Source organism: Zychaea mexicana, assembly GCF_025766255.1.
Source record: "Zychaea mexicana strain RSA 1403 chromosome Unknown BDB00scaffold_105, whole genome shotgun sequence".
Classification (NCBI taxonomy): Eukaryota; Fungi; Mucoromycota; class Mucoromycetes; order Mucorales; family Lichtheimiaceae; genus Zychaea; species Zychaea mexicana.
The window spans coordinates 101,537-121,706 of NW_026516768.1; the positions used below are offsets into that span (position 1 = coordinate 101,537).

The 20,170-nt window shown below is 42.4% G+C and overlaps 5 protein-coding genes across 5 annotated transcripts; 2 read left to right on the plus strand and 3 right to left on the minus strand.

The window, feature by feature from the left end:
- The first annotated feature begins 6,170 nt into the window (after positions 1–6,170).
- Positions 6,171–8,385, plus strand: BDB00DRAFT_847545 (Alpha/Beta hydrolase protein). The gene is made up of 10 exons (XM_053125232.1): positions 6,171–6,292; positions 6,390–6,583; positions 6,706–6,780; positions 6,913–6,929; positions 7,047–7,114; positions 7,223–7,230; positions 7,328–7,466; positions 7,568–7,719; positions 7,794–7,922; positions 8,007–8,385. Exons 1-10 carry the CDS (start codon positions 6,217–6,219, stop codon positions 8,235–8,237), a joined length of 1,089 nt encoding a protein of 362 aa, XP_052974862.1. The 5' UTR covers positions 6,171–6,216; the 3' UTR covers positions 8,238–8,385.
- Positions 8,386–8,482: 97 nt separating this feature from the next.
- BDB00DRAFT_791760 (uncharacterized protein) lies at positions 8,483–9,454 on the plus strand (the record flags this gene model as incomplete). The annotated part of the gene is made up of 1 exon (XM_053121057.1): positions 8,483–9,454. The coding sequence occupies one exon, from the start codon at positions 8,483–8,485 to the stop codon at positions 9,452–9,454; it is 972 nt and encodes a 323-aa protein (XP_052974863.1).
- Positions 9,455–10,714: 1,260 nt separating this feature from the next.
- Positions 10,715–13,424, minus strand: BDB00DRAFT_847556 (uncharacterized protein). Its single transcript, XM_053125233.1, has 5 exons — positions 13,081–13,424; positions 12,898–12,982; positions 12,599–12,825; positions 12,434–12,508; positions 10,715–12,339 (listed from the first exon to the last, which is right to left on the minus strand). Exons 1-5 carry the CDS (start codon positions 13,336–13,338, stop codon positions 10,873–10,875), a joined length of 2,112 nt encoding a protein of 703 aa, XP_052974864.1. The 5' UTR covers positions 13,339–13,424; the 3' UTR covers positions 10,715–10,872.
- Positions 13,425–14,706: 1,282 nt separating this feature from the next.
- Positions 14,707–15,538, minus strand: BDB00DRAFT_877284 (uncharacterized protein; the record flags this gene model as incomplete). The annotated part of the gene is made up of 3 exons (XM_053127594.1): positions 14,707–14,984; positions 15,216–15,340; positions 15,480–15,538. 3 exons carry the CDS (start codon positions 15,536–15,538, stop codon positions 14,707–14,709), a joined length of 462 nt encoding a protein of 153 aa, XP_052974865.1.
- A 2,162-nt stretch (positions 15,539–17,700) lies between these two features.
- BDB00DRAFT_847558 (putative phosphatase regulatory subunit-domain-containing protein) lies at positions 17,701–19,237 on the minus strand. The gene has a single exon (XM_053125234.1). The coding sequence runs from the start codon at positions 19,118–19,120 to the stop codon at positions 17,855–17,857; it is 1,266 nt and encodes a 421-aa protein (XP_052974866.1). The 5' UTR covers positions 19,121–19,237; the 3' UTR covers positions 17,701–17,854.
- Between the last annotated feature and the right edge of the window lie 933 nt (positions 19,238–20,170).

The window sequence follows — 20,170 nt, forward strand, 5'->3', positions numbered from 1 at the left end:
CCTACGCAATGTCTATTTCGAGTATATAGATAACATGGACTTTATAGCGCCGGATTGACCAAGTCGGACATACACACGAGAAAAAACTTGGGATACATACACTGTGCTATGGAAAACAAATTTCAGCAATCTGTTTGACAAGCACGTTTTCCTCGGGGCTGAATCGTGCTTGTCGTACACACGATTTTACAGCACCAGTACTTTGCGAATGCAGTCATCAGCAGTTTGTGATGCTTCAACGGACTCATAAATCTTGGAAACGTATCAGTGTTTTGACCACCATCATCTCCATCACAACAACAACAACAACCGCAGAAGCAGCAGCAACGCTGGTGAGCAAGAACAGGATTAGAAAGAGCGAGCAACAATAACACCCGCATCTCAGACAGTAGAGCTCGCACAACATAGTGCTGAGCCTTTCGACGTAAATGTCTGATTAGCAGAGGGTTTCGGCGGTTCGTCGAACTGATTTTCTTTTTCTTTTTAAATGTCTTATCTTATGGTCGACGGAAGGGTATTGCGCTGTTTGCTGTAATGGAGAGATCATCAACAGGGTTGAGCAGCCCGCAGCGGCACTGTAACCTGACAACAGCTCAAAGCTAAGATTCCCGATTTTTGAGTGAAATTCAAAGAGGTGTGAGAATTGACGGATCCTGCATTTACGTAAACCGTCAACTCCTATGTATTAAGTACATAAAAAATAAGCACTGGCTATGGTGTGCTTGCATTTCGGTAGAATACCTTCGCCACAGATTTTATTATACTATAAAAGAGAATACAGAGCGCAAACACATATATGAATACACTGTGGTAAAACACATCATTACACTACCTAAATCATCATCAGAATAAGGTACTCGGCTAAAAATCAACCAAAAGCATACACAGCAATTACCACGGCAACCAGCCAAGCACTGTAGCTTGGAAACAATCCAACCGAATTGTATACATTATACTCGGACGATCCAGCTTTTGTAAGGGTATAACCCGATATGGACTGACGCGTTATGATGCATAGACGTATGTCATTTGTGATCTCTTAAATCTCTTATCTTTATCAAGAAAAGGGCGGCTGATGATGCACTCAGAATGGATGTCTTGTCACCACAAGTTCTATTGGCGAATTCAAATCCAAAAGAAAAGGAAAAGTATCTGGAAAGGAGGGGATTGGGGTATGATAGCGGATAGTGTTATGCAAGTTGTTTAATATGATATCTTATCACCAGCATGACTGAGCGTGTATTGGATTGGGTTGGAGTAAATGTGTGCTGAACGCCGTAGCCAGCGTCTTCTCATACGAGTATATGCCCACGGCAATCAGCGATTGCCGATCGTCCAAGCCCGCAATGATGGATGTGGGCAGCTTTAAACAAATTGTCAAATTATAGACCAGCATGGCTGTTTTCGGTTAATCAAGGGGTTGAAAGGGGCGTGGCGAGCGAAACAAACCATTAAACTGGTTCTCTCAGCTTAGAACAGCTTGCCTTAAGCGCCGTTGTTGCTAGAGTCCATACCCTCCCAACAAATTCTTTCCTTTCGATTATTTCGCGAGCAGAACTACGCGACGACAGAAATGTAAAAAAAGGAAAGGTGCAAAGTGCATTCCAAAGTGTGATAAAGCGCGTTGCGATCGTGTTACTGTCGTCTGTCATTGTTGTGCGCTTTGTTTAGCACGGAGCTGTGGGTGGGCCAAAAAATAAGGAACTTGTCAAGCACACGAAAAAAAGGCAAAGCAAAAAAAATAAATAAAGCGGTAGAACGTTTATGAGAAGAGTGCGAAAAGAAAAAGATTGTTTTATTTTGTTTATCATTTTCTTATTTGTGTGTAATAATGTGTGTAATAAATAATAGTATTAATAATCTGTTCGTTCCTCACCCTCCACTGACCCGCACTGGTACATTGCAGTCATCTCTTCATGGCGGACCACTGAGCCCATCCAATCATCAGAAAACTCTGAACAATCGCCAGCACTGGCACGGAACTGATCATAGCACGGACAGTGACTCCCGCGCATACAGCCCAACGCCTTTCCAAAACGAACTAAAGTGAAGAAAAAAAAAGAAGTAAAAGAAAAGCGAAACTGCTCGCTTTATATAGACGTTTTTTGACTGTCACGCTCGGGACTTCAAAAAGTTCCACCAAGTTCCATGGATTTTCATTGGCTCTTGCTTAATAGTATGGCTTTCAGCATATGGCTCAAAGGGACTATCACGAAAGGAAAAGAAAGGGGGTGTGCTTGGTGGTCAAGTAAACAAATGTGCTGCGGCGGTAGTGGTACGTGTCTCTCACCATGCGGAGCTGTACCCTCCGACGATGGTATCGGCGCTTGTTTGTGAGTGGGGCCGTGCACGGCACCGTGTCAAGCGAAAACAAAGACACGAATGCGAATGAGCATGTACATTCACGTAAGAAATACTTTTCTGTGAGCAGGTATGCAGAATAATATCAACGTGCGCTGGTAGACTGAGACGCATTCAACTGGTAAAATAGTAGTGTCCTTGCATGTCTGGGATGGTTATGGACGACCATAGATGAACAGCAGCCTACGCTGACAGCACACACTGTATAGCAGCACAATCCTATCTATTATCCTTCCTATACCATGATATGCATATAAGCAACCATATTGAAATATTCAGTTCATGATGGGACGATCTTTTCGTTTCTATGGCAACATGTTTGTGACGCTGGTAGTACATGCTTTCTACCCTGGCATCGATTGGCCCTGATCCAACATTTGTATATATCCAGAACACGCCGGAGTGGCTGCGCATCTTATTCAGCATAATCTTGATGTATATTATGCTAGAGCATTACAAATACTAAATGGCAGTAGAGTTTTAAGTATGTACTCTTTCCTACAGATGGAGAGTGTTGGCAAGACAGCGATTAAAACGGTTCTTTACTTTTTTTCTATGATATCTCGTACACTACACACGCAAAATCAACGACAATGATTAAAAGAAACGTTGGTGACGCATTGGAAAAAAAAAGTTGGAGATCATTGAAAAATGAAAGGTTTATATTTTGGAAAGAGAAAAACTGAAGTACATAGCCTGATGGATGCCCCCCCAAGGTCAAAGGTGGGGATCGTGTCCGTAGCAAAGGCCATATACAAACCTTTTCTTAAGTTACAAAAATCGCTACCAATGTGGAAAGGAAAGCGAAGTTCAACAACGTAATGATGAAGCAGTGGCAGCATTGAAAATTTTTTCTGTCGCGGATAAGTCGACGCTCGCGAGTGAATTCATCAAGTTTCAATTCTTGCATTGTGAATTTGCTAGTGTGTTCGTCTGATATGATATCGTTATATTCTGATCCTTGTTCAACAAGTGCTTTCCGAGCCTAATGTTCATTGTTTGTTGTACTTGGTAAAATGCAAAAATGGTACGTAAAAGTTCAGCCTTTGAATTCCTTAAAAACCAGTGTTGTTTGCGCATTACTGTACGCTAAATAGAATGTATCAGTATCTGCATGATACTAGTCCTATCAGTAAAAGTAAAAGCATATGCAAACTAGTAACTAGTGGACTGTAAGCCTTTATGCTCTTCTCTGCCCCATTACAGAGCTACTAATAGCATATCATTTTTACGCTCCCTGTGCGTATAATACGAGCATATCTACATTTATAAATTGCTTATGTCGTTTCCGAATTACTGCTAAGAAGGAGCATCCATCCCTTATATTTTATTTTACGATGCTTCACTATCATAGATAAAACGTTCTTCACAATTCAACGCGCGAAGCTATTGAAAGCGCAAAATGGTCGTAAAGATGATTTGGGTATCAATTGTAAACAGCTTCTGGTAGTGATAATGAGGCTCGTCATTTTTCTGTTATCATATTCGGGCACCGTTACGGGCATTTATCCAGAGAATGATCATCTATAGCATTATACAAAACGTACCATCTTGCCTTTATGCTTCGCTAATGTCGAGCCGTCGTAAGGGCCCTTTTTAATTATTATCGGTGTTTGGGAGAATCTTCTAAATGATAAGTGTAAGTCCTGGACAGCTTGATAGTAGCACCCACATGAACTAATGAAACATTAAAAGCATCATCAATTCACCATCGTATAGCTTTGAGAGAAAGAAGAAACTGCATAGAGATATTGTGCAAGTGATCCATCATACGTTGTTTGATTCAAAAGAATGTAATTGATCAAACGGCAACATCCTGCTGGTGAATAACCTTGTTGTACATCGTGTAATTTGTAAACTTTAGCATCAGTAGCACTAATATTGCTGCTCAATTGTGGGTCGTTTTTGCGTCCGTCACTAATGCTACTTGAGCAGATGCTTTAGCTAACAAGCATCAGGTTGGAGCTGCCATCATCTTCTCCCCGAAAGCGAGGAGCACACTCAAAGGGATAATGACAGGTTCACAATTTTTCAAAAGAAGAAAGCATAAATAAACGTGACAACATCTTTGTAGACTATTGGTAAAGAACAAGTGCTTTTGTTGGAATGTGCATATCATACATCATTCTTGTATAAAAGCCTGTCAGGAGTAAATAAGAAAACAATTTATGAAAAACAATATATATCACGACATGAGCTGCATAATACCTGCCTAAAAACTTATGATGACTACTTGTTTGCCTTTTAATAATGCTACAACTCCTCCTTAGTTGACAGAGAGAAATGGACGCTGAGCATGGTACACATTTGTAGCAGCGAGTGGTGTGTGGATGACGACGAAGTGTCATTTTCATATTCTAACAACACTAACAACGAAGAAGGGATCAATTCTTCAACAACGTATAGTATGGATTATTCCGATCTTGTTCAAATGCGCGCACACAGTTCTTCTTTGTCTTTTTAGTTATCACATCATGAGTGCATTTTAGTACATGTGGGGAAGCGGCAAACTTAAATCGCTTTTTATTCTTCCCTTCCCCTGATAGTTCGCCATCCTTGTTTTTTCACCCTTGAACTTTGGCAGCAGTGGTGTCTGGAAAAAAGGGGGGAACGGACAAGACGCGAGATAGTAGAGCCCCTTTACGTCCGCTATGCAGCACGGATGCAGGATCTTACTCCGAGTAACACACTTTGCTGCACTTCTTGAACTTTGCTGATAGTTGTTCACTAATTACAGAAGAGACTTTACAGTAAGGAGGCCAAAATTGTAAATTGATTGTTGTGATCAAGAATTTCTCTGACTGTTGAAAAGAGTACTAGCAGTATATGCAGGATCGTCAACCAGTTGTTAGGCTCTCGTAAATCCAAGAATGTCAATATAACGACAAACGGCGGGTGGACGATGATAGATCAACAAAGCATGTTTTGCAGTGGACTCGGAAACCATTTTCTTTATCATGCTCTGTTTAAGTACGCAGACGTTTTTTCTTGCAGAATGATGCGGTTTCAATATCTGACTTTTTCTTTTTGCGCATAGCGCAGGATAAATCCTCCTCCTTTGAAAATTCACTCCCCAGATATACAATACGGGAACGACGATAGATGACCGCTAAAAAAAAGGAGTCCAGAACTACCTGAAACCTCCACGACAATCATATTTCACTCGGAACCAAGAATATTTGCGTGGTATTGGTTTAATAAATCCCGCTTTTTTAAAACGATAAACGACGTAATTCCACTATGGTGTGCGATAGATAGAAAGATAGGTAAAAGCATCGAGACCGTTTTTTTGTGCTGGCTTACGAGGGGTTTACCACATATTTCATCTAGTTTTTTTTTTTGCAAAGTCATATTAGGACGATTGTAATATGTAGCACATAACTAATGCATCCCGCCAAATGAATGTTCTCGACAATTCAATCAATTTTTGACAGATAATGAATCTGACATCATACAAAGATAGACTAGTTTCACAGATAATTGAGCAATTTGATCATTTACCTTTAGTGGTGGCGCTGGTAGTACATTTCAATAATGAAGCCCGATAAATAAAAAAGCAAAAAGCTTATCTGACTATGCAGGTCCATCAAGTATGCAGCTGAGGGTGCTGCTATTACCGCTGCAGAGTGATCATGCTTGCACGTACAGTCTGTGCTAATGATGACTGTACGTATGCAGCCATAGCAACAGCTGTTATCTCATCCAGAAGTAACAAGTAGTTACTGTACGTAGCAACAACAAGCCATAGGCCACACTTGGACATGAAACGACAACAGAGTGAGGAAATTATATTTCCTTATGAGTGTCAGCAGCCTTGGGAATTTTGATTTCTTTCTTGATATTACTAGCGATAGTATGCGGAAGACGGCGATGAGAAAATTCTTTTTATCGTTATACTTCCTTATCGCTGCATGGAGCACCATTGCTAGTGGTAATACCGAGTCCCACTTTCATAGATTGCCATTCGTTTCACTTTGTTATATATCTAACATTTCGCGGGTGGCGCTTTTGGGGTGGATTGTGCTTAGCCTACAAGCAAGCGAACAAGCCAATTGTCCTGTGGCATGGCATGGGCGATACATGTTGCAACCCTGAGTCCATGGGACGCCTTAAGGATCTGATACAGCGATTACTGCCCGGAACATTTGTTCATAGCATTCAAGTTGGAGAGGGCTCTCAGGAGGACCATGAAGCGGGGTTCTTTGGCCAAGTGAATAAGCAGGTGTGAGATGCTTCTCTTTTGTTTGTGGGAAGGTGGTGGTGGGGGGGGGGACAAGGGCTCAGTAGTCAAAGCCATACAACTTTTTGACAACGAATATAATAACGTATACTCCTCGCGCATAGATCGATTTAGTATGCGAACAGTTGGCCAGTATTCCCGAGCTCGCGGAAGGATTCAATGGAGTCGGGTTTTCACAGGTAAGGCGAAGAGATGGGTAAACAATTAAGGAGCCTATTGAGGAGGTTGAAAGGTCGAGGTTCCAGACAGGTTCATTTATCGTTCAAACCACAACTGGAAATTATTTTTTGTATGCAATGTGGGTTTCATAGGGAGGTCTGTTCCTAAGGTAGGCAGCAAAAAGAAGAAGAAAGATAAAATAAGGGGTGGCGGGGTCCAAGATGAAGGGAAGTGGAGAGAGTGCGTCTAAGGGCCATGCTACGTCCTTGCTAAGCAAAATCTGTAGAGGCTATGTTCAACGCTGCAATCGACCCGCCGTTCATCGACTTATCACGTTTGGGTCCCCGCATGGAGGTATGCTAAATAAGGTGTGGTGGGCTTTTTACATTTTTCATTCAACCGGGACTAAATATGATGGACTCCACTCACCATTCTGGCCTTGTCTTTGGCTCTTGGGCTAAGGTGTTACGGTAAAGCCATCGTTGTTTTCTGGATAAGAGAGGGTACTCAGTGAGGTGTGTATCACAAGAAAAAGGAATTGATCTTTTTTCTTTTTCTTTATGCCAGGACATCCCCAACTGCATGAACCCTAGTGACCTGACTTGCAGGCTGATGCGGTCGATGGTACGATACGGTGCTTATTCTGGCTACGTGCAACATCGAGTGATACAGGCTCAGTATTTTAAAGATCCAAGAAATATACAAGGTTTGAGTTTTGGCTGGGTTGTATGACAAAGGCCAAAATACACACACACAGCCCAGAGCGGGGTTATCGTGACAAGAAGACTGAAATAGCATTGCGAACAGGTTACCTGGAACGCAACATCTTCTTACCAAATATCAACAACGAGCTGCAAGATGCCAGAAACACGACATACAGAGACAACCTGGCTGCCCTAGACGCATTCGTAATGGTTCGATTTGCAGATGATGCCATGGTGAAGCCAGGAGAAACTGCAGTGAGTTCACTAAAAAGCCCACAGATGAGCTGGAAGGTTCGGGTATGACTGACACAGAGAGAATATACTCACAGTGGTTCTGGACATACGCTGAGGACGGGGTGCTCGTGCCGTTGGTGAATCAAACCCTGTACAAGGAAGACTGGCTCGGATTGCGAAAATTGGGGGGTCGCTTAAAGTTCCTGGTGAGTCCAGGCCAACACGTAAGTGATTTTCTTAGGATCTACCCAAAAAGAAAGACAGATTAAACTAACAGTACTTGGCGGGACGGTGCTGATGGGGTGCAGATGCAAATATCCGACGAATTCTTCGAAGCACAGATTGTGTGGCCTTACCTTGCTGCGGATAGTCATGGTAACCATTACGACACTGACGACAGCAGCAATATCATTATTATTAGTAGCAACGATAGCAGTATATGTATTAGCGGCAGTGGCACTGCTGCTACTAGTAGTGATAGTGCTGCTAGTGTTGCTGCTACGCCTCCTCGTCTTGTATACCAGCAAGAACAAAAATAAAAATAACAAAAACAGCGTCATGCCTTTTTCGGTTCTTGGCATAAGCCCGTCGATCTCACAGCTTAGCCGCCTTTCCCGTTTAGTTAAACTCCGTCACCTTTTATATATAAAGGGGCCTGTGGATCCCCCTTCCTCCACACTTTTTCCGCATCGTTCTCTTTTTTACCTTTTTGCGTTTGCACTTGTTGTTCTTCGCTTCTCTTTCTTTTTCTCTCACATCGACAATACACCACACACACAACATAATGAGGCTATCACTACCTCTTGTTATTGCGTGTGCAGTACTCTATACATCCATTGACGCACGCCCCATTCGACAAGAATCCTCTGCGTTATTAATAGACGAGACTGACTTTTCCGAAGACGATATCGATGGCCGTTCATCCGAAGAGACTCTCAACGACATTGACGACGATCAGGACATTTCGAACGCCGCATCGCCCGCCTCGGGAGTCCAGGTCGACCGCTTTGCGCAAATGATTGCTACGCATTGGCAGTTCGACCACCTCGATACCATAAAAACCAACAGCTACGATCACATTGCCTCACAAATGCGCGAACACGTCGAGATAACGATGCATCCAATGACGACAACGACAACGACAACGACAACTACTACGACTACGACTACAACGAGTATACCATCGGATAACCAAGCACAGCAGCAAATTCCAATTCTGCAATCCGGTGCGTACGATGTAATGGACCTCGACATTCTCAAAGCCCAGATTTTTGGAGCCATTCAGGCACATATTGGAGGTCGATTGCCCCTAGTATGGGACCAATTAGGCGATAAGTTGGGAAAACAAGCCATTGAAACCTATGTTCGTCGGCTCGTACTCAACCATTGCGGCGAAGAAGACCTAGACGACAGCAGCGCAGACCATGTGGACCGCAATTGCCTTGTCGAGCATGGCGACCAGCTTTTGGCAGAAATTGATCGCTATGTGGTGCGGCATCTCGCCAATGTCTTTGATATCATGAACGCCGAATTCCTGCCACATCTTCTGCAGCATACCGCCAAAGACCTTGGACAGGTGCTTGATTACTTCAATACGGCGTTTCTGAAGGACGACATGCAGCTGTCTCTACGGGTCTTGCCATGGAAACACGCCGAGCAACGATCGCATTTACACGATTTTGCTGCGTTGGCACGCAACAGTCCGGACCACGCCTCGGATATCGTCGACTACTACGCAAACCTCGCCCGTATCTAATACCAACCTACACACACACATACATATTCATTGTACAATGTAATAGAAAGAAGACACTTCAACGCTCGTTCAACATTCACCTCCCCTCCCCCCCAAAAATTTCTACATCTTTTGCATATCTCCTCAGCAACAACCCCCCATACAGCATCTTTCTCGTATATATCTCATTCTACTCCACTCTATATATTTTTTTTAAGGGAAGCTTCTTTTTGAACCTAGGCCTCCCACCCCCCCCCCCTTATACTCTCCTCTTTCACCTCCCTTTATACACGCACCGCTTTCCTTCTTTTTTCCCAACAATCCATCCATCCATCCATCCATCATCTCCTCGTTTCTATATCTATCAAGAGGTTGTCCAAGTTTGGGTCTGTTTACTCATTCTCTTGTGTGCATCCCCTTTTGTCACATACCTATTTTTAAAAATTTTAATGGGGCTTTTTTTTGGCGCTACTTACTTTGGTTGTACATATAACAAAAAAAAAACCGTGTCATGTGGAAAATAATAAAAATATTTGTACAGTTTCTCTTTGTCTTTAAACCCGTCACTACTATGAGACTATGCCTATCTAATCTGCTGGTTCTTTTTTAAAGTTTTCTTTGTCTAATACCGGATTTAGCACTGCTGTTCCGAGTTTACTATTTTTTGATGCGTACCAAAACTATGCGTCACGAAGAAAAATCTCTTACATCATAAGTAGCTCCGACGACGTAGCCGCTGCTTGCCATGTACGCACCATGCACACTACTGTGTGTGCTTTCTGCAACTTGCGTATGTCCTTTTAAGGAAAAAATTGCCATGACTTTACGAAATAGCAGATACGCACTCTCTTTTTTTTTGCTCAGATAAGAAGACAAAGAATAGGAGGGGAGATCATGTTGATCCCGTTTTCCTCTTCCTCAATGACGACCACCTTCTCTTTGTTCATCCTTCGGCGCCTTTATTTGTCTGTTTGTTATTGTTATTGATGATTATGGCACTATCTTTTTTGGGTTCCCCACTAGTGTCTTTTCTGCTGTGCTTCGCCACTATTACATTTCAAGTGTGCAAGAACCTTTGAGCTGCAGCCATAATAGACACGTGCACTAAAAGAATGGGCTAGCAGTCAAGGCATCTTCTAAATTTATCCTTTTGCTTGTTTGAAAACCAGGTAAGTAAATACTCAGGTCTTGGTAGTGCACAATGTCACATGTGCTCGCTGCAGCTGCTTCTAACTGTCAGCAGTGCTAGCTGCTGGAAGCTTTTAATAAGACGATGAATACCAGATATTGCTGTATTTGAAGTGTAATAATAACGATTATGATTTGTTTTTTTAATTTAAATTAATGAGGACCAGAATGTGGATTCTCGGCGAGTGGGGGGGGGGATTACATGGTTACAGTAATAAAGATATCTATAAGTTTAAATGAGTTACTATTATTTATCGTCGACTGCTTATTTTCCAGTGCTCGAGTTGACTTGGCTTTGACAAATCTCCAGCTAATATTGACGACGCTGTTCTTGCTGCTGAGTGTAAAGAGTATACGCTACCACCGGACAAAGGGGACGAGCATGTTGATAGCATGGCGCTTCTTCTTTTCCGTTGTTTCTGTTGCTGCTGTTGCTGCTGCTGGTGGTTGTCTAGAGGAAGATGGTGATGATTCGTCGGTTGCTCAATGACAGAGTCATCATCTATACGTGATGATGCATCAGCCACTGCTCCCTGCAGCTTTTGCTGCTGTTTTCGATAATGATGCATCAAGGTACTGGTGGCTGTATTCACTTGTTGTTGCGGATGATTAGGTGGCAATGATATCGTTTTGTCATGGGCATCAATACCACTATTTTCATGGCGGTCTTCAGAGCCACCCATACTACCATTGCTACTGACGGTACTGGTGGTACTATGTGCTGACCCCGAAGAAAGTGAGGGCGATGACAAAGAGTTGGACGTACTGTTATGTCGTTGGTAATATTGCTGCTGTTGGGGCTGCTGTCGCTGTTGCTCCTGCTTTTGCTGACGAGCACTTTCCGCAGCGGCAATGGCTTGACGCAAGGTCACGCCTGTTGTTGTTGTTGTTGTCGCCTCTTTTGGGGCATGTGTGGTACTCTTCGAATTCGATGATGTTGCTGTCTTGAACAAAGGCGTCGATTGATAATACGACGATAGAGCTTGTGTGCTGAGACGATGGAATAGTTGCCGTCTGGTTCCTGTCCCGGTCTTCGGAGGGCCATCTTTGCTATTATAAGGCACGATTGCTGAATTCGGCTGCTGTGTCGTCGTCGTTGTAATGGAGGTGTTATCAACAGATGTGAAGGACGAAGCATCCCTTTTCGGTACATCCACAGTAGACTGTGGTCTGGGCTTTCTGGTCTTGCTGCTGCTGCTGCTGACGAACCCATTACCCCGTTTACCGTTGTTACTGCTGCTATTATTAGTGCCACTATTACTCGAACGCAAAAACATGCTAGCCTTCTTGACGATGGTGTCCATAGTCTGGGACCGTGGCCGAAAAACTCTTTTCTGAGGCTGAGCAGTGTCGTACTCATAGGCTGGTGCCAGTTGCAGGGGATCTTGCGCATATATCGGTGTTGAGGCTATATCATCCTCATCACCAGCAGAGCAAACCATCCTCTGTGCCACCGTCCTTGTTGCTGCAGTGGCGGACGGAGAATTGCCATCCATGTGATGTTGCACATTAGCTGTACAACATGTCGGCTTTTCGGCCTTGGGTGTTTCTTTTTCTGGATCCCCTTTTACGGACGCGTCTGTGTCTCGACATCTGGCTGTTACGGCTTTGTCTGCCTCCGCCTCCTGCTTATCGTCATTGTTGTTATCATCGGATTTGTCGATTACACCGTGAGACTGTAAGTAGCTCAATTCTTCTTCGATAGCTTGAACCATATCCTACAGAAGTGTTATGGTTATCATGATGGTAACTGTATTTCATTATGCAAGAAAAGTGCAAGACACAGCAAATGAGTGAATAACATAAACTTACGTTTATCCCGACAATCAGGTTATTCGCTTTCTTTCTCCCGTATACCGCTTGCGATGCGGCTTTTTTGTACGTTTCCTGTGCGCAGTGTAGAAGGGTTTTCTCCGTATTAGCAACAGCATCTCTGACCAAATATTCTATGACAAACATGTTTGTTTGTACACTAACTTCTGCAGTGGCGCACGGATCCCCTGCATCCTCCATTTCTTCGCCCTCATTGCCATCATCTGCTGACATTGTTGGAAGTGGTCGCTGCTGGTGAGAATCCACTTTGCTTTTCTTGAGGGCCTCAAGCTCTTGAGAAAGTACCAAGATTGTTGCTGCATCGTCGTTACATTTTTTGGCGTAAGCCTTACTCAGAGCCTCTTTCTCGGCCACCATATGACGAATCCGTTCTATAATTTTCTCCCACCCTCTCTTTTTTTAGAATTTTATTCTTGCTTGTGTAGTTGTCATTGTCGTCTCACCTTCCAGTTTCTCTTGTGCTTCATTCCATTTTCGAGCTTTGGTTCTCCAATCTGATAACGCTTGCTTAAGTTGTGCATTCTCGTACTAAAGATGTGTAATGTACAAAAAAGAGTATATACAATCTTAATAGATATTCTTTTCTTGGAAATATGTTACAAGAGCAGAACTAATTGATGACGGACTTCTTTTTGCGTTAACACTGTATGAGCATGAGCCAGCTGCTTTCTCTGTTCCTCCTCCCATTCGACAAATGGTGAGCTCGGATAACTCAAGCTACCAGAGAACGAGGATGTGGCGCTGCTGCTACTACTACTGCTTGTCGTTGTCGTACATATGCTGCCTGTTGGCGTAGGTGGAACCAAGGGCGGGGTCTGTCTTCTGCTGTACTGCTGCTGTTGTTGTTGTTGTTGTTGTTGCTGCTGCTGTCGATAATGCATCATCTATTACTGCTGCTTAATCAAAAAAAGAGAGAGTGTGTGTGTGTGTGTGTATGTGGAGCAAAATAAAATAATAAAAAGGAGGAGAGAGCTTTCTTGAACAAGAAAAGAATAATAATTACACCAACATGACCTAGAGCATCAATGTTTTGGTTTACGCGCTCTCTTGCCTTTCATGTCGCATTGTTTTTGTCTTCTTCGTTAGAAGCTCTTGCCTTATTTGGATCTCAACTGCAGAACCCTGAATGTAAACATTTCATGTTGTTGATCGGGTAAATTATATGTGTAGCCATGGCAATCACCGCTAGGAAGATGTTCCCACTTTTACGGATCAGATATTCCAGATCCGATTCATCGCCAGCTCCTTTGGGCCTTTCCTAGTAAATTAAGGAACGAGCATCCGTATGTGTGACGTACTGCTACCGGGCATGTACATTTATGTCATATGCACGGTCTTGCCACCGTGCCCAATGTCAATATAGTACATACTATTGCAGCTTGTAATTATTGACAGAGAACCCTTACTACTAAAAGCACAACAGTATAATCAAGTAGGGTCCTTCTTTTATCAAGTTGCATCTTTAAATTGGTGCATTGGCGTGGAAGATGTATCCAAGATCCTTGGGCTGAAAGGTAGCAAGTGACATTACATCATCGGAGGAGCGTACGAAACTGAAATTTTTATATATTTGTTTGTCTCTAGTATATCATGGCGATGTGTGATGGCGTGCTTTGATTATACAAAGGGTGTCTCAATCTTGACCTGGGTTAACATGTATGATAGTTTCCAGTACCTAAGCCAGAGTAGTATATTTACAGTTAAAGAAGAAGATAATGCATCTGCAGATAATTCAGTTGAAGTGTGTACCCCTTCGTAGCCAATACTAACGCCATTATGACGTTCAGTACAGTAAACGCTTTTCGGCTCTTCTAACTTACTTTTAAATCTGCATTTTAAGTACGTGGAAAATAAAGCATGTGCAGTGGTAGGTAGGTATCACCGATGGGTTGAGAGCACAACAACAATGACATGTTTGTCGCATATGTCGTCGTAGCTTCGTTTCGGCACATGAAAAGACATAGTATACATTACATCATATAGCAGCTACTTTAAAGGAGATGGGGTCTAAATACTCATCAAACATTTGCTACAACACTCGGACGGGGAAGGTGATGCAGATTTTCATTGTAAAAAGTATCGACCAGTAGCAAATTGTGTAGCTACCCTCATTCTTCTCAAAGCTAACAGCAAAAGAATCCCCCTTCTGTCGTTTTAAATGGGTTGATGGTGTCTTTGAACCAAAATTTGCTAAACATCCTATTATTGTTTCAATAGGGAGCAGCGTATATGTGTATACTCCGGTTTGAGCTTCAATGTTGGTGCAAAAAGTCGATCGTCTGGTTCAACATGGTAACCGTTGTACATCCCGTAGCATAATTGTTTAAGAATCCATGTATTGTTCCGAGCGTGTAGATGGCAACCACATGCACGTCAGCCTTATTCAATGTTTTTGCATACGCTTCACCGTCGTCGCTTAGAATGTAAGCTTCCGCAGTGACTATAAGAGCTAAAGCCAGATGCTTCAGCTCCTTGACATTAGCATGCAAGGGCGATACAGTGCTAAGTAGTTGAACGTGTTCCTGTCCCTCTGGAAGGTATCAAAAATATCTTTTTGTAGCCTTTTGATCAAAAAGAAGCCTTCAACGAATGCCTTGTAAGAATCACTTTTAAAATTGGCAAGAGCGACAACAGGGTAATCTGGCTCTTGATTACTGTCTTTCCACGCTTTTGTATATCCAGAACTATAGTCACGCAATCTGCAATATATATCACTTATCAATACCATTTATCGCAAAATTAAAAGGCATCCTTCAATCACCGAGGTTGCCTGCTAAAGCAGCAGTAAGTTTTCCTCCTGCGCTATCACCAAAACACACAGCCTTAGTTGAATCCGAACGCTGAACTGATAGTTCCGTATCCGCAATCTGAGAATTTTGCAATGGTCTGAAAGAGGGAAGAGGAGAGAAAACTCGCTCGTATACAAAAAATGTTTTACTACCGTCCGTTGAAAAAAGCGAGTTGCACTTTTTGAGAAAGGGCAATGAAACTTTTTCTACTTTTTCATTTGATAAAAGACTGCTACCTGACACTAAGCCTTTCTCCTCTTGTAACTTGGCCAGTGCTGTCCAAGTTGAAGCTCATTGTGTTCTGCAAATGCTACTTTTCCGTGCGATAGTAGGCTTCTTGCTCATCATCATTATTGGTCATCGAGATGGTGCTTCGGGTGTCTTCATCGTCCTTCTCTTCGCTACCACCATCAATAGTCGCTTACTCCTCCATCATTATTATCACTTCCGCTAATGATAGGCGAACGGGTAATACCTGCTCTAGCTCTAGATCTTGTAATTATAAATTTTTTTTCTCTTTCTAATAGGAGGAGCATAAAAACCAGACTCTTCTTTTTCCTATAGCTGCTCCATTGTTTGTGAGCCGGAATAAGGAATAGTGGTATTGATCGTGCCGTAATACTCGTAAGAAACATCATCGTACAGTACATAGTGGCAAGAACGGGTAGCATCGGCAGTAGCAAATGAACATTTCTGGTAGTAGTCCTGATTTTAAGAAGTTCCGGCTGATGTTGCTGTTGGTCTTGCCAGTAATAGTAATGCGGTTGGTAGTAGAGGGCACGAGCATTGTCACGAATATATGTAATTTCGGTACGCAAGCCCTGTTTCGCTTGGTCCGAACGGTCTGCCATTTTAAAATTATGAAGAAAGTAACACGAAAGAGTATGGTGTGGTTGTCGCAGTCGCTTTGATTTGCTCTCAGCAAGTGTATGATCCGGCATAAATTGGTACACTTTATTGGTATTTCATATCATCGCTACTTCCTTAAGCGCGTCTAATTTTTCAGTATATCATCCCTGACCGTCAGCGTATCCAAATAATTATCATTAATATTAAAATTGCGCTTATACGGCCTTTCGACTTTACGAGTACTAGTAACACTTTATCAGTGATTAGTTATCTCTTAATTTGTTCTCTTGCATGTATCGTTGAGATTGATATACAAGCAAATAGAGGGTGCAATGGACAAGAGTATAAGACAAGATAAAGTTAAAGAAACAAGTATGAACATTTCAATGACAAAGAAAAGACATAGTTAAATGAAAAAGAATGTATATACATTATGCAAAAGGAATAAAAAAATAAAGCCAGGAATGATGGCTTAACGGGAGGCAAGCAAAAAGTCAAACTTAAGCGATTACAGTGGTTCCCCGTTTGATTTCACTCTCAGTAAGATAAACCCTCAGTTATTTCAACTTTTTTCTATACCCCCTTTAAGCATAGAACACTGCTTGAATCACCCTCGTTTTGTGTCAACCCTCAGTAGTCTCAACACTTTATAGACCCCCTTTGAGGTTGAAATTAAACGGGGAGCCACTGTACTTAAATTAAGAAGAAGAGCTGGCATGCTTAAACCTCATGGAAACAGGTTACCCTTCAAGTTGATTACAAGAAGTAAAATCGTAAATGACTTTGTAGCTTTAACATTGCTACTTGTGTAATTCAAGATACATGCGTTTCCACCCTTGAGCCACATAGCTACATATTTTGGGCACCAATAGCGGTACAATTTGCTAAACATCAAGCCAAAATAAACGCACCTTGATGTACTGTAGGCAAGCCCCGAAAAGGTCAACGCTTTTAATGGCATCCATAAAAGAACGTTAATTTGAAAACGTATGTGCTTTGCCCAAGGAATCGTCAACTCTTGATATTATCAACACTCATAGCTAGATTCGAGGGCTGTCCTTAACGGCGGTTGAGTGTAAAAGCATCACTTCCAAGATACAGTACATTCTTTCCTCTCCCTCTAATCGTACATACCAATGTATGAGAAGGTTACTGTACGCAAACGCATCTCGTACTGTATGTGTTGAACAAAGCGAAATGCAAACATGGTAATTATATCTGGACACGCTTACAGTCAGAGATAATGAAGCAACGATAGCTAAACTGAGGACAAGAAATTGGACACGCATAAGCAACCATTTTGACACGCAAAACTTATTCCTTTGAATGGATAAAGACGCTCATTTTCTCGTATTATGGATTTGACTGTATACTTAAGCTACTGCACATAGTAACAGTACAAGAAAAACAGCATTTTCTATAGCAGTGGTTCAGTGTATGTGTATGATGACGATTCCCTTTTAGGACGACAAAAAGATGTTATAATACTCACAAGCTTGCGAGTCCTTCAAGCATAGTACCGTGGCTAGTAACCCATATATAGCTCAACCCGTTGCTGCAAAGATCTCGCCACCCCCCAAAAAAAAAATCATGAAACCTTGCGATAGTTGACATGTATGCAGACAAAGATACTTTTTTTTATTAATAAAAATACAATAATTGAAAGACTACAAATAGGGAAGAATAAAGGAGACTCTTTTTTAGGTATTTGCAAAAGATGGGGTTGCTAAGAGAGAACAAATGCGCGGTTTTTTTGTTTTGTTTATGAAATGAGTGAAGATGTTGATTTAGAAGAGAAATGATGTGGATGATGATTGATGAAATTGTTGCTGTTGCTGCGACGCTTGTCAAAGTACTTTGATTGTTGTGGCTGTTGCGTTGTAGATGATGCTGAGGTCGCTTTTGTTAAAAGGTGACTATGATGGGTAGGACGGTGGTCATGCTGTTCCTGGCGCTGCGATTGCTGTTGAAGGGATGGAAAATGCGACGACGTTGTTGAGTTAGAAAAGCAGTTGGCCCAGAACGAAGACGTGGTCCACGGATTGATTGCTGTTGCTCTGGACAAATCGTCCTTTTGCTGGTGAAAAGACGACCAGGGTGCTGCTGATTTTTCACCATCGTCTTGCTGCGTAACGTCATTCTCGCTTTTTCGATGGTCGGAATTGTCATTGTCATTGTCACTTGTTTTTGTTGTCGCAGTTGGTAGGACGTGGAGACGTGCACAATAGTTGTCTCCGTCATTGTTATCCCAAAACTCCATACCGTTGACAAAATAGCGCAAGGCAAACTGCAACGATTGTTCGTGGTTCTTGGTGGTGGCAGTGGTATCCCATGGGAATTCAAAAGCAAAGCGGTCCATGGCCGAGTCAGCCAGTGACTCACGGTACATGGCGTCAATATCGGTGAACGTCGTCCAGTTATCAAAGGTGTAACGCACTGTGACATGCTTTTCAAATGCAAGGTTGACGACATGGCAATTGCCGACAACAATAATACCAACTGGTGCTTGCACTTCTTGTGCAACGTGAATGGATTTCAGTTCAAGCGGTAAGTGGTTCTTTTTGGTTGCCATGGTCGTGGCACCTTGTGTTTTCTCGTTTTTGACCAGTTCCAGCTGATATTGCTGTTGTTTCTGATCGCTTGTCGTCGATACCGTCGCAGTGCTTTTCGTCGGTGTCAGCTGATGATGATAATACGGTACATCGGCTTCTTCTCTTTCTCTTCCATCATTTTGCTGCTGTTGCTGTTGGGGTGCTTGCCATTGATAGAATAATCGTACTTGATCATTGTTTTCGCTGAAACGAACAGATTTCTTCTTGTTACCCTTATTCTTAAGGGACTTGTTTTTGTCGTTTTTCTGTTCATTTTGCATCTGCTGAGGATGTGGCAAAGTGTTTCTCACCAAGGAGACTCGCCGGTTGCTACGTCGACTATTAGCACGTAAGGCATCATAGTAATAGCTACTATACGTTCCAGCGGTTGGACAGAAAACATTATGATGATAAGAAGGTGTTGAGGTAGTGAGCATGGAACCAAAATGAGGTAGAAAAAAAAAGATGCCAGAGGAATGAGAGGAAGAAAAATAATCAGAGGCGACGGGACGTTGATATATTTTTCATTTTATGGAGGTGGGAAGTTTTTTTTTCGGTCCCGAATCCCGTAGCATGGCAGATAGGATGAGGGTTCTCGGTCTCTTATTGAATTTTTTTTTTCACACCTGTTTCTTCTTTTTCTTTTTCATCAAATATCGCCTTTCAATGTCTTTTTCTACATATGGTTTGGTGCTTTTTTTTTGTGGATCGCCACTTACACCTGCCATGAGTTTAAAAGCGGTGGGTGTATCAGCCATATGCGTTTGTGCTGCTGCGAAGAAGAAAAAGTGATTCTTTACAAAAAAAGGGAACAGGTGGACTAGGCTATGGCTCGCCCTCAACCGATAAGCCCAAATCAGGCAAAGGGTAAATTTTTGAAGGTGGACAAAGCGCAGCGATGAGAGTGTGTGTTACCGAGCCCGATTGCACATCCCAAACGAATGGAAAATCATTTTTGGCGGGCATGGACATTGTCCGGACCAAAACAAATCTGGGGAGTTTGCACGTCACTTCTAGATACACACTGCTACACACTTGCTAAATATAAAGCTATGCATGGAGTTGCGCCCTATCAAAAGACAAGAAAATATACGGACCTATTAAGATCCAAGCATTTTTTCATTCAACCTCCTCGCGTGCATATTGCCCCTTCCCCGAAATTTACCACTCCTCTTCTCTCTCTCTTTTTTTCTTCAGCCAACACAAACACTCTCTATAAAGCCTAATCTATCACTTGATCGTCAGGATGCGGTGCTGTGCACATGGCCAGTTGCCTGTTTTATCTTGCGTGGGTAGGTACACACACATACATTTTAACTCACAATGTGCCTACATAGTATGCACAGATATAAGTAAATCCACGACTCATAATAACGTGTTGCACCATGTAGTGTTTGAGAGTCGAACACGGGATGGGATTTTTGCATAAAACAGAAAAAAAAGGTGAATGACGAGCAATCACCGACGATTCATCTGCCCTTGTGCCA

Bases quoted from the DNA above. Each gene is read 5' to 3' on its own strand.
- BDB00DRAFT_847545 (XM_053125232.1), top strand. From the start codon at position 6,217: ATGCGGAAGACGGCGATGAGAAAATTCTTTTTATCGTTATACTTCCTT. The intron at 7,720-7,793 runs GTGAGTTCACTA...ATATACTCACAG, and splicing joins TGAAGCCAGGAGAAACTGCA to TGGTTCTGGACATACGCTGA. The intron at 7,923-8,006 runs GTAAGTGATTTT...GATGGGGTGCAG, and splicing joins TGGTGAGTCCAGGCCAACAC to ATGCAAATATCCGACGAATT.
- BDB00DRAFT_847556 (XM_053125233.1), bottom strand. From the start codon at position 13,338: ATGATGCATTATCGACAGCAGCAGCAACAACAACAACAACAACAACAG. The intron at 12,983-13,080 runs GTCCGTCATCAA...ACACATCTTTAG, and splicing joins CAGTGTTAACGCAAAAAGAA to TACGAGAATGCACAACTTAA. The intron at 12,509-12,598 runs GTTAGTGTACAA...CACTGCGCACAG, and splicing joins ATCCGTGCGCCACTGCAGAA to GAAACGTACAAAAAAGCCGC.
- BDB00DRAFT_847558 (XM_053125234.1), bottom strand. From the start codon at position 19,120: ATGCTCACTACCTCAACACCTTCTTATCATCATAATGTTTTCTGTCCA.